Genomic DNA, 12,919 nt, shown 5'->3' with positions numbered 1-12,919 from the left:
GTGTAGGAAATTTAAAAATGATAAAGCAAAGGATACAATGAAGCCTAGAGAAAAAAAGAAGAGAGTGTAGATACATCTACTTATGCTTTAGATGGTGAACTGACATATGCTTCTAAATGTCAGACTCTTGTCTTAGCACGTCTTCAAATGAAACAACATGTATTGTTGACATAGGTGCCTCATTTCATATTACTCCATATAAAGGTTACTTCCTGTCGTACAGATCTGGTGATCATGGTGAGGCTCGCATGGATAACAGTGGTGTGTCCAAGATAGTTGGTCTTGGTGATAATAAAATCGAGAGAAACATGGGTTATTTCGTGATTTGAGAATGATTTCTGAAACTTAAAGTGGTTACTCTTAAACTTTAAGACAATAAGGTAACTTTCGTAAAGGCTAGAACAATAATTTCTAGAATGTCATTCAACAACGTAAATCATTAGTGTAAAAGAGCTCAATAGCGACGATAAATACTATCGCTATTTCATATTTACCTGTCGCTAAAGGTCAATAGCCACAGTAAATGAACCCATCGCCAACTGACGTTATTGGTTCCGTAGCTAAAAAATGGCTACAGGAAGAACTACTGTCGCTAAAAGAATGGCTGCAGAAATAAATTACTGTCGCTAAAGGGTGGCTACGGGAAAAATTATTGTTGCTAAAAGGCTGAATACATAAATTTAAAATTGTTGACTAGTGTACTTATTATTAATTAAAAAGAATGTTAAAACTGAAATACAATTTTCTAATATTAAAATTAAATATTTATATTACTCAAATAACAAATCTTATAAAGTGTCAATAAAATACATCTGAATCTTTAACAAGTCCATTCAATTCGTTTTTTAAAAATCTCCTTTTACTATTGTAATACATATAGTCATCAAAGTAATTCCTACCAAAAATCAAAAAACTAAAAAAATCAAACATTATTAGATGTCATTCATTGTTCAATCTAGAGGACGAAAGACAAAAGAAGGTTAATTGATTACCGATTTCTTGGATACTTCTCTTCCAAATACTGCCAAAATTGTTCTGAGATCAGAATTCAGTTCAATTAAATGATCTCTATCTAAAATAATGAATGAACAATTTTTTTTTAAAAAGAACCGTAAGAGAGTCAGCCAAAACAATGTCTCCGTCAATTAGTATTGATACAACACAAAGATGATTCAGTTTCTCAAATTCTGCATGACAACAATAAAATGTAATATTCAAAATAATCACCTTAGGACACATCTATCTCGAGTCTCGACATGAACAATGGGAAATAAATCATTATTTTGATTTCAGTAAAACCATTGAAATCTCCCTCTAATCTTTCTCAGGGTTAACAATGCTCACATAAGCTTCTTGCCCCCAAATACCACGAATCAAGCCTCTCTGAACGAATATTTCACATTCCAAGGTTATTAAGATAAACTAAAATGGTTGTCTATGATCTTAGGTACACATATCATTTTATATAAATTAAAATTTTCCAAACTTTAACTTAGTTTTCAAATCTGACTAAAATGGTATTTTACCTGGGTCGTGCAACGAGCAACTACATCACATTTATTGTAAGTTCCTCTACTATTCTCTGTCCATACCCTATAATCCATTCTGCACAAAAGAGTTCAAACACATTAGAACTTTCAAAATTCTTCAAAAACACTCACCCAATAACAAAGAATGCATAACCCTCCATGTGATAGGTCTGGATATTTTTTGTATCATTATTCTGAAATATAATTTCCATGAAATCCTTGTAAGTTCCATTTATGACAGATGTATAAACTTCTGGAGTTCTTCCCATGAATCTGTTTGAGAAATCGAGCTTGTAAATCCGTTTCCACAAGTAACAGGTTTTAATTTTGGATTCTGAAATTCAAGCAGGTGGAGATGCCTATGAACTATGAAACGGCAGTTCTTTCCTAGTTCAATAAATATTCTCTCATAAATATTACATTTAGGGATAAATGATTGATCATAGCGATAATGACCAAATTCGTTAAAAAGAATGTGATAAGGAGATCCAAGATTGTTAATCTTGTCAATATACTTCCTAAGCTATTGTACTTTCAAATAAATAAGACTGGCTTACTAACTTGTACTGAAGAATTAAAGTTTAAAACTAGAGAAACAGATATAGATTCAAAATAACCTCATGACTCTTTTTGTACCAATCACTATTAAAGATTGTTATAGTGTCATTAAGGGATCCAAAGGGAACGGGGATGGCATCCCTGTTATTTACAGTGATTCTTGCATCGCCCCCTACAGTTTTTCGGAAGCTTATAAAATGAAAGTAAAAGAAAATCTCAATCTGATCTTTAACCTGGAACTAATAAGTCCAATTCCAACTAGACGATATAGGACAATTTGTTCCTAATTCTCCTTCATACCATGAGTTCTTCCTTTGGTGTATACCATTACTGCAATTATATTAAAGTTTGTGTAGTTCTAGTATTGTTTGTTATAATGATACCATGTTAAAAGCAATGGCTCATCAAGATCATTTCTAATCATAATAACTACATTCCAATTTGTTGTCACATTCAGAATAAGGCCTGAAAAGTTAATCAATATAATAGCATCAAAAATATAACATTCACTTGGCTATTTAAATAAAACAAAAATATAAAACCTTTAATGATTAATTAGGTTATTAACATTGAGTTTGGCTAATCAAATTTAGTAAACTCACAAGCTATAAAATCTAAAAAACAAAAATTAATTCAATCCACAACTATAACCCAAATGTTAGTTGTTCTTTCCAATTTTCCACCTAAAATGTTCACAATTTCATCAAAAAATTCCTCAAATCAAATATAAGAGTGTACATACATTTAAAATAAAATAAATTTGTTTTTGGAAGAATGAATCATAGAGATAAATGCCCACAATATGAAGTAGAAACTTACATTTCAAAATATGGCGATGTGTCATCTGTGAAGAATTAAATTTTTTTTAATCATCCTACAGTTTTATGATGCATTCAACCAATACATAATTAACAATTGCATTGAACATGAATTCATTTAGCATTTATTTTATAGAAATGATGAAACTATAGATTAATTTTAATATTAGAATAGTGAAACAATGCCTAAGATTTGGGAAAAGATAACCCCATCATATTCATCACCATGGTCATTACTTTTTACAGTAAATAATGATTTGGAGAATAATAAAAAACTCACCTCAAAATATTGTGAGAAGACATGACATTTGTGTGCCTTTTCTTTTTCTAGCCAAAACCATACAACATTCATGCTCGTCTTTGTTTACAGCAAAAATGTTATCATTATTAAACCAAAATTATTTTTCCTACGGTCTAATTTGGATAACAAAATAACTAAACTCACCAACTTCACCACCAAGGCATCCAACAATCCTTTTGTCGATGTAACATGATTTGATGACAGCAAAGATTCCTACAAAACATATTTAAACCGATACTGAAACAGGAATTGATATATTTCTATTATATATATGTAAAACCAAAAAATTCTTATTGTCTTCACAAATTACTGAAAGATTAATACATAAGTTGTATTATTTAGATAAAGCTTACAATCTGGAATTCTGATCTTCCTCCTATACTAAGCCATGTCCGATTGAAGTGAGCTTGAGGCTTCAACCTCCATTTTAACATTCATGAATACATCAGTTCTTAGGCTTCCAAGACATTATTCAAAATTATTAGTTCAAAATTAGAAAATATGCATGTAATTATGAATAATGAACTAACAATAGTTTGAGACATGATCCAACTTACTTTCTTTGATGATAATGTATATTTTGAGACATGGTCCAACCTACTTTTCTTGTTGAATGTTAGACACATTCAGTTGAAAGCGTCATTGCTGAATGTTATCACATTCTGTTAGAAAGTAAAATTACCAAATCTATTGTAGATGTAATACTTTGATTTTAGTTTGAAATAAATCAAAATATGTATTACAAACAACATAATTTAATAGTATATGTACAATTTATATGTTAATCATTGAACTGGAAAATTTGAAGTCATGAAAAAACATAATAATATTTTTTTTGGAATCAATATAGAAAAAAGTTTTAAAAAAGAATGTGTAAAATTTAACAAAATATATACTACCAACAAAATAAACCTAATATTTACTTTTAGTTAGTGAAACTATGACAGTACAAAATATTAAATTTAATATTGGTATACAACCTCTAAGAAATATGGTGCACACTATCTCACCCTTCAATTCATATTTATATAGGAATACTATATTCAAGTAATATTAGTCCTCAAATAGATAAAAAAAGAAAAGAGGAGCTTACCTCTTTGAAGACATGACTATGAGAAACTTTTTCGAATCCCTATATTGAAAGAAACTCAATCAGTCATATAACTTAACCTAATTAAATGAAATGACATACAATTTGAAACTATTTCATACCAGTTTTTGAAATATATGAAGAGAAGCTTAATTTAAATCCCCAATTTTAGTGGTAAAGACATGTATCCCCATATTCTCAACTGCAAATTCCATCATCATGACAACAACTTCCTTTCCTAGCCCCTTTTCACACCTATTCCATGCCAATCAAATATAAGCATCAACGCTTTTTAAAAATCAAGCACAATCTATATTCTTAAGAAAGTTAATTAAACATTCAGATTCTTAAAAAAGGTAAGCAAAAGTCACATTTTAGGTTCAGCAATCATAATTTATATCTCGGCATTATGAGAATCATCCAAGTCATATAAGTATACATTGACATCCCCAACCATGACTGGGAAAGTAAGAATTATTAGTCTAAACATTTGAAAAGTTTCAAGGTTTTTTATTATTGATACATGTTTATGGAGATTAAGAAAGTTAATAAACAAGAATATAGATCCTTAAATAACTTCATGAACAACTTGATTTCTCTATCCGATTCATATTATTGAATTGATCTCGTTTGGAGTTATTTGCAATGAGAAATAATAATAAAAGATGCAAATATAAGACCTACAATGTGAGTATCTCCAATGGTATAGTCTCCATCAATCAATTTCCTATCCAAAATTATGAAGGGTTGTTCAATAAAATCAAATATATATAATTTTGAATTAATCGGAAGAACAAGAAGCAATGAAATACATATAATTAAAGTAATATATATATATATATATATATATATATATATATATATATATATATATATATATATATATGTATCATCACCTATACTACTAGTAATATTGTCCATCATCTTAACATTAGCTAAAATTAAAGAATTTCATAAGTATAATATTAAAGAATTTCATAAGTATAATAGATGATATCATATAATGAAATTGAATTTCATGGTAATTATAAACATAATCTCTCTTTTCAAACAAAATTTCATCAAACACTTGATACACAAACTTAAATATTTAATAAGAAATGGATGTTCATTAGGTAGAAAAAACAAGTTGGTGCTTTGTGGTAGAATCCAAAAAACAAATTATGTAGACTATAAGCTGAACAAGAGAGATCTATGAAAGTAGAATAAATATATGAGAAAGGAATAAGAACTTATGTATGGTATTATTACCTAAGAATAAGTGATGTGGTCACTAATCTTTAATGGTATTAGCTGTAAAATCCTTGTGGACATTCTGTCGAACACTTTGTAGGCAAAAATTTGAAGTGAGTGATAAATCAACAATAAAAACAAACAAAAAAGAAGATGATGAATATGATCAAGGATATCGAAGTAATATACATAAATAGAAGATATTCGCAACGATTCCTCATCAAATTTATAGTCGGTTGCAACACGTCAAAGACCTAGCAAGATTGGTCCAAACGAAACCATATCATTGAAAACAGCATGACCAACTCTAACTATACATCTCCTATCTCTATCTTCTTTGTCGTTGAGGGTTCGTCAATGGAAAGAGATCAAACAAACGAGGCATGTCGAGCGGATGAATGAGTGTTAGGGCTTGATGAGCCTCCCTCTCTAACTCCCACATTTAATAATTAGAATACCAATTTAAAAGTTTTATATATATTTAAATTAAAAGGTTTCATTTTATATTTAGGTTTATAAAATTAAAAATATGGGCATTTGGCCACAGGATGAAATGACTATGAAATGACTGTGGATACTAATAAATAGATAGTGTGCTATTAAAGTGTGAATATTTATTATTTTGTTTAATAGCGACAGTAATTAAAATACAGTGGCTAATTTGGTGGCTATTGACTGTTTTTTTACTGGTGAATGTGAATGATTTTATCAATCAAAATGGTGCCTCAACCATATTAAACTTTTTGTACATCTTAATCAATTGATTACAAAAGAGGTAACTAAATTATTCATTGCTCTAGTGATAGAGTTATATGTAATGGTATTAATTATACCATTAGTTGAGGATACAAATTCATTAAGTCAAATTGTTTTTTATTAAATCTCATAGTGAGTGATCTATCATCGTCTTTTATTGACAGAAGTATGGAAGTACATTGAAAGACAAATGGACCATAAATAATTATTTTTATTGAAAGACAAGCAATAACATTTTTCCAACAATTAAAAACTTGTCGGAAAACTATAAGATCTTCTACATGTTATTTGTGATGTGGAAAAAATTAGAAAAACAGTTGAACATTTGACTCTCCTTTGCGAAGAGAGTAAAACCATTTGGACTCTATGGAACTTTTACTTGTACCTTAATGGATAGAATCTCAAGATTTGATTCATAGATTTTGTATTTTTTTTCATCAAACACACGGACATTAAGGATAGTTTGTTTAACTACAACGTTTTTGGGTAACCTTTGTTAGAATATTTTGTAAAATTGAAACTTGCATGTTTTTAGTAGATCATATTTCCTGATTAGGTTGTTAAAAATAGTCTTTTAAGGATATGAGGAAAATTTTCAATTGCATAAAAATGATGATGGTATCAACTAGAGAGGAGTGAGCTAGAGAGGAATTAGATGGGAGCGTCCAAACAAATGTACCAATACATATCAATGTCTCTTTGACTCTCACAAAGAGAGGTTTTTGCGACATTATTGTACGAATCATGATAAATCACCTATCTTTATTCGGGAATTAGAGTTCACAGCTCTTCAATGGAACTTCTGAAGCACTATGTATTAGATAAGCCTTCAAACTCGCCTCAACAAAGAATGGATACAAACTGTCATTGAAAACAATGCAAATTGGTAACAAATTCAATCTCAATTTCAAACTGAAATGCGAGACAACAATCCATTTGATTCTTCTAAACATCAAATATATATAAACACCAACTCCACCCTTTCATCACCAATCAATTTGTTTTTAGGAACCCAATAAATTAAAGTGATAGAGTAGGTGGTCAAACACTATCCTCTATTATCTTGTTTTTTTCTTTCTATAATTGTAGTTTTGAATTGTAATTTATAATTTATAAGAATGTTTCTGTTCTGAAATAAAAAAAATTTAGTGTTTTTAGTTAACAAAAACAAAATAAAATAATAGTAAATTAAATTTTACATTTGGTTACTCTTGTTGGTCTGCATTCCTACAACTTTAGAAATCTATATCAAAATTTAAAAGAAAACATTGAGTCACATTATTCTTATATAATCAATCCCTTCAACATAAACAACATGTCCCAAAATATAAAACTAGTTATATCACAACTTATTCATCTTCTAACAAGCTACGAATATCCATATTTTCCCAAAAAAAATCATCCCAATCGGTGCTTACTTGAGGAATATGTTGTTGCTCAAAAGAAAAACCGTCAACTTTTAGCGTCGTCTCCGAAACAAAATAGTGAGATGTGGGTAAATGTTGTTGCCAATAATCATCTCCTTGTTCTAGAGACATGTATTTACTTGAGATGTTGACTTCTACTAATTTATCGTGTGGAGATTTCAAGCACCAAAGAGGACTTTCATCGTTCTTCTCATGGTCTAATAGTTGCTTCTTTGAATGATTTTGATAAGTGATTTCTTTTGTTTTGTTCAATGTATTGTGAATTATGTTGTCAATCACTTTAGATTTATTTTTCAATAAAGAAAAGTTTTTCGACAAGGTTCGAGGTCGAGGTCTAATGACTTCAACCTTGTTCTGATTATCGAATTTTGGTAAAATATTAACTTTTTTATTGGAACAATTTGGTTCAAGGGTTTTTTTGATATGGGTGTTCCAGAAATTTTTTATATCGTTCGCGGTTCTTCCTGAAATTCTTCCCGCAATTAGAGACCACCTGCAGTAATATAAATCATCAAATTGAAATATAAACATTTAGTGAAAAAAATATTAGTTTGTTTTATTCTACATTGATGTTTAATATATTTATTTTCTATTGTGGAAGATAATGGTTAACTTTATAGTTAAATACAAACTCATATAATATTAATAATTGAAAATTAATTACTTTATAATATTTGTTTATCTCAGTGGTGATGGTGGAGTAAAAAGTTAATTACTTAATTCTGGAATTTGAATATTCATTATAAAAAGAAATTAAACTATTTATAATTTAAGATTATTTATTGACCAAAAATCTTAAATTGAATTTCTAGTTGAATTTATTGTGAAAAATGATGAATGTAATGGTTCTAATAAGTTCTTTAAAATAATAAACCTTATAAAAAAAGTAAATTATAAAGAATTGTTTGATGAAAAAAATTGACAATTTAAAATTATTTGAGTTAAATTATTAATATATCAAAGTTTAGAATGATTAATAATTACTTGTTGCCCAGCAATTTGTGAAGCTTAACAATAAGATCAATCTCATCTTCAGCAAAGCTTCCCCTTTTTATATGTGGGTTTAAATAGTTCAACCATCTCAATCTACAACTCTTTCTGCACCGGTTCAATCCTGTTTATCGAACAATCTTATTAGTGATTTTGTTTTGTTCATTTAACGTATAAATAATATATTAACTAATACCTGCATTTTTTGGAACAAGGTGCCACTTTCCTTCTCCGTTCTTGTTAATATAGCGAGTGAGGAGAAGATCTTCTTCAGCTGACCATGCACCTTTTTTCACTCCTAAACCCAAATCATGACCAGAACCAAAACTAAAACCAGAACCTTCTACTTCCATTTTAACCTTGACTTATAGTTCCTATTAAATATATATGAGTCAGCTTATCACCAAAGAAATATTAAGGAAAATTATTAAGAAAATGAAAACCTACCGACCCTTTGATGAACTAGATAGATGTAACGTGCATAAAATAAATAATATAAGGTAAGTAGCTAAGGTAGTTGTATATATATATACTTGAAACTAGCAAAGGGGACCATGCATGTTTGGGCCCGCTGAGCCTAGCCGCCCCCCTCTGCCCGCCCTACAAATCAAAACAATATATAAAAATTATTATAATATTTAATCAACTAATTAAACTAATTTATTTATATTAAATATAATAAATTAATGTAGCGTTTTAGTATAAATAATATATGGTGGTATAAGTTGTATAAATATAAATTTAAAATTATTATTTTTTATATTTACTTATATTATAAATAATATTTATATTATAAATAATATTGTTTATTATTATAAATTATTGTACTGTTATTATTTAATAATTAATATAATTTTAATTAAAATATAAAAAATAATTATAATATAAATTTTAAATTATATTTATTTAATTTAAATATTATTAATAATTGTAATAAAATAAACTTAAAATAAAAATAATATTATTCATAATATAATTAAATATATAAAATAATAAATAATAAAGTTATCGTTATAAAAATAAATATATATTTTTAATTAAAATATTAAACTATTTAAAAGTAATTATATATTAAAATTAATTATATATAGTAATAATAATATTAAAACTAAATAAAATATATTTAATATATTATATAATAATAAATTTATGGGTTGGACGCACAGAAAAAAATAATAAGTTATATATAATATTAATAAAGAGTATAATGAGAAATAAAAAATTAAATGATATAAGAAAAGTTTTGTACATATACAATTTAATATCAAGTATGAAATATAAATTATATAAATGTATAAATTTATACCAATAATAAACTCTTAACAAACACCTTGTTAAAACAATATTGGTATAGTTTATACTAACTTAATAGGTGTTATACATCTTATTACTTCATATCATTACCCATGTTAAACATAAAAATAAGAATAATTTTTTTCTAGCCAAATTTTGGTGTCAATCCTAAGTGTTTATGACTTGTATTTTTTTTATAATAAAATATTATTTTATTATTTTTTATAATTAAAAAAATTACTAAAATATATTTTTTTAAAATAAAATAAATTTATTTTATTAATATATATTAATATTATTTAAATATTTTCACTAAAACATATCTATTTTCAAAATTACTGCATGTTAAATATATTTTTTTAATAATTAAAGATTATTCTAAAATTTCTCAAACTCATCCAGCAACAAATCACATATGATCCTTCATATTATGTCTGGTTTGATGTATGATTTTTTTTTTAAAGAATCTGTATGGTTTAATTCAGAAATAATTATTTTAAAAGAAATTAAATATAATTTATTGTTTTTGTTAATGGATATAAAAAATGATGAATGGAATAAGTATAACAAGAGAGCTATTTACCATAATATTAAAAATGAGAGCGCAAAATGATAATTAAGTCTATGAAAAGAAATTTGATTAGATAATTAGAATTATTTAAAAAATTACAACCAAACAGACCTCGGAATATAATAAAATAAAGATAAAACAAGACGTGTATCTTTTTTAATCACATAAATAATCTGAGATAGAGAAAAAAAGGGAACCCAACATGTTATCAGCTACCATTCCACTCTTCCTTATTAATCTCGACACACTCACTATCACTCATTTCTGTTTTGCAGTTCCTCTATCAATATTACTTTTTGGATTAGAGTATTTAAACAATTTTGTTTATATGTGCGAAAAAATTAGGTTATTAATGGGATATACTTAAAAAGTAATAAAATATATAAAATATTGTTTTCTCTAAAAACATCATTGTCATTTACCAAACAGAAAAATAGTCAAAATTTCATTAATAGCAAAACATAAATAAAATAATAATATATATATATTTACTGTCAATTTAGCTCTTTCTTCACCTCACATCAATTCCCGTACTCAAGTCCATCACCTTTAATAACAAAGGTCTCAATTCTCCTTAAAAAAAAAATAGCATTCCATTAATCACTACAAAGCAAGCATGGTACCGTAGAGATTATTTAAATATCATAAATTAAAATTAAAAGAAAGTGAAAAAAATATGATAGATAATGAATTTTGAAAAGATAATAATATATTTTTTTTTATAAAAAGACTTAATAGGTATTGATATATATAAATAAAATAAAAAATAAAAATTTCAATTATTAGATATTTTAATATTTTTTTTTAATAAACCGAGTGATTTGATAAAGTAAGAGTGAAATGATGTTTACAATTATTTGAATAACCTTAAATCGAACAATATATATTTAGTAAGTAATTTTTTCTTCTAGCCTAGTGGTAATAAGAGGTGAATATCTATAATCTTCTTGAGAGGTACTGAGTTATGTGCTTAACCTCTTGTGACCCCAGTTTTATTTTCACATTTAACAACTAAAAATAAACTAATGTAAAATACTGTACGACAAAATATAAATAAAACTACAACTAAAATATAAAATAATTCATTTTACTTGATATTATTTAACTGAACATTATAGTTTCTTGAACAATTTAAGAACATATCAAAGTTACAATAAAATTTCTTATTCAATAATATTTCACATAATTAATTTTCAACTCTGAGTTATATTAATTTTAGTTTAAACTAATAAGCAACTTATTATGAATTAAACCATTTAGTTCAACATTGTAATTTGTCTTGCAACTTTGAAATAAATCAAAATGGTAAGAAAAGTGCTAATCCAATAGGGGTGAGCATAATATGGGTTTACCTAAACCCAACCCTAACCCAAACCCAAAATATTAATTTGGGTTGGTTAATATGGGTTGGGTTGAGTATGGGTTGAGTTTAGTATGGGTTGAGTTTAATTTGGGTTGGGTTAGGGTTACCCAAATTATATAAATTTAGTTTAATTCTCTATTATTAATCCAATATAAATTAATCATCTTCCAACTTTAAGTCGAACACGTTTTTAACATGTTTAACATATTTTCCATACGTTTAACACGTTTTGCACACATCTAACACGTTTTTAATATTCTTAACACGTTTCACTTATAACATGTTTTTCACACGTTTAACACATTTTTCACACGTTTAACACGTTTTTATACGTTTAACTTGTTTTTCACACGTTTTCACATTTTTGACACGTTTTTACGTTTTTCACACGTTTAACAAGTTTTCACGTTTTTGACACGTTTAACACGTTTTTGACATGTTTAACACATTTTCACACTAATAACACGTTTTTCACGTTTTTGTCACGTTGAACACGTTTTTGACATGTTTAATACGTTTAACGCGTTTTTGACAAGTTTAACACGTTTTTTACGTTTTTGGCACGTTTAACACGTTTTAAACATATTTAACACGTTTTTGATAAGTTTAACACGATTCTCACGTTTTTGACACGTTTAACACGTTTTTGACATTACAACACGGTTTTGATATGTTTAACACGTTTTCACACGTTTAACACGTTTTTAATATTTTTTATCACGTTTTCACACTTAAAACATGTTTTTCACACGTTTAACAAGTTTTTGACATGTTTAACACGTTTTTGTCACGTTTAACACGTTTTGACATGTTTAATACGTTTAACGCGTTTTTTTACAAATCTAACACGTTTTTTACGTTTTTAGCACGTTTAACACGTTTTTAACATAACTAACACGTTAACACGTTTTTGATAAGTTTAACACGGTTTTCACGTTTTTGGCACGTCTAACACGTTTTTAACATTTTAACACGTTTTTGATATGTTTA

At 27.0% G+C, this 12,919-nt stretch overlaps 1 protein-coding gene across 1 annotated transcript; it reads right to left on the bottom strand.

The window, feature by feature from the left end:
• Window positions 1–2,540: 2,540 nt before the first annotated feature.
• On the bottom strand, window positions 2,541–9,055 carry LOC124924398 (transcription factor MYB1-like). The gene is made up of 7 exons (XM_047464440.1): window positions 8,899–9,055; window positions 8,697–8,826; window positions 4,479–4,551; window positions 4,300–4,338; window positions 3,351–3,419; window positions 3,186–3,263; window positions 2,541–2,552 (listed from the first exon to the last, which is right to left on the bottom strand). The coding sequence occupies exons 1-7, from the start codon at window positions 9,053–9,055 to the stop codon at window positions 2,541–2,543; spliced, it is 558 nt and encodes a 185-aa protein (XP_047320396.1).
• Between the last annotated feature and the right edge of the window lie 3,864 nt (window positions 9,056–12,919).

The sequence above is a fragment of the Impatiens glandulifera genome, chromosome 2, assembly GCF_907164915.1.
Source record: "Impatiens glandulifera chromosome 2, dImpGla2.1, whole genome shotgun sequence".
Taxonomy (NCBI): Eukaryota; Viridiplantae; Streptophyta; class Magnoliopsida; order Ericales; family Balsaminaceae; genus Impatiens; species Impatiens glandulifera.
The sequence above is the reverse complement of the archived record's forward strand: the minus strand, read 5'-3'. Positions and strand labels throughout refer to the sequence as shown.

What these genes read in the sequence shown, in the direction of transcription:
- LOC124924398 (XM_047464440.1), bottom strand. Translation starts at nt 9,055, where the DNA reads ATGGAAGTAGAAGGTTCTGGTTTTAGTTTTGGTTCTGGTCATGATTTG. An exon ending in CACAAATTGCTGGGCAACAA is followed by an intron (nt 4,552 to 8,696) that starts GTAATTATTAAT and finishes GGCATGGAATAG; the next exon opens with GTGTGAAAAGGGGCTAGGAA. An exon ending in TTGAGAATATGGGGATACAT is followed by an intron (nt 4,339 to 4,478) that starts GTCTTTACCACT and finishes CTTTCAATATAG; the next exon opens with GGATTCGAAAAAGTTTCTCA.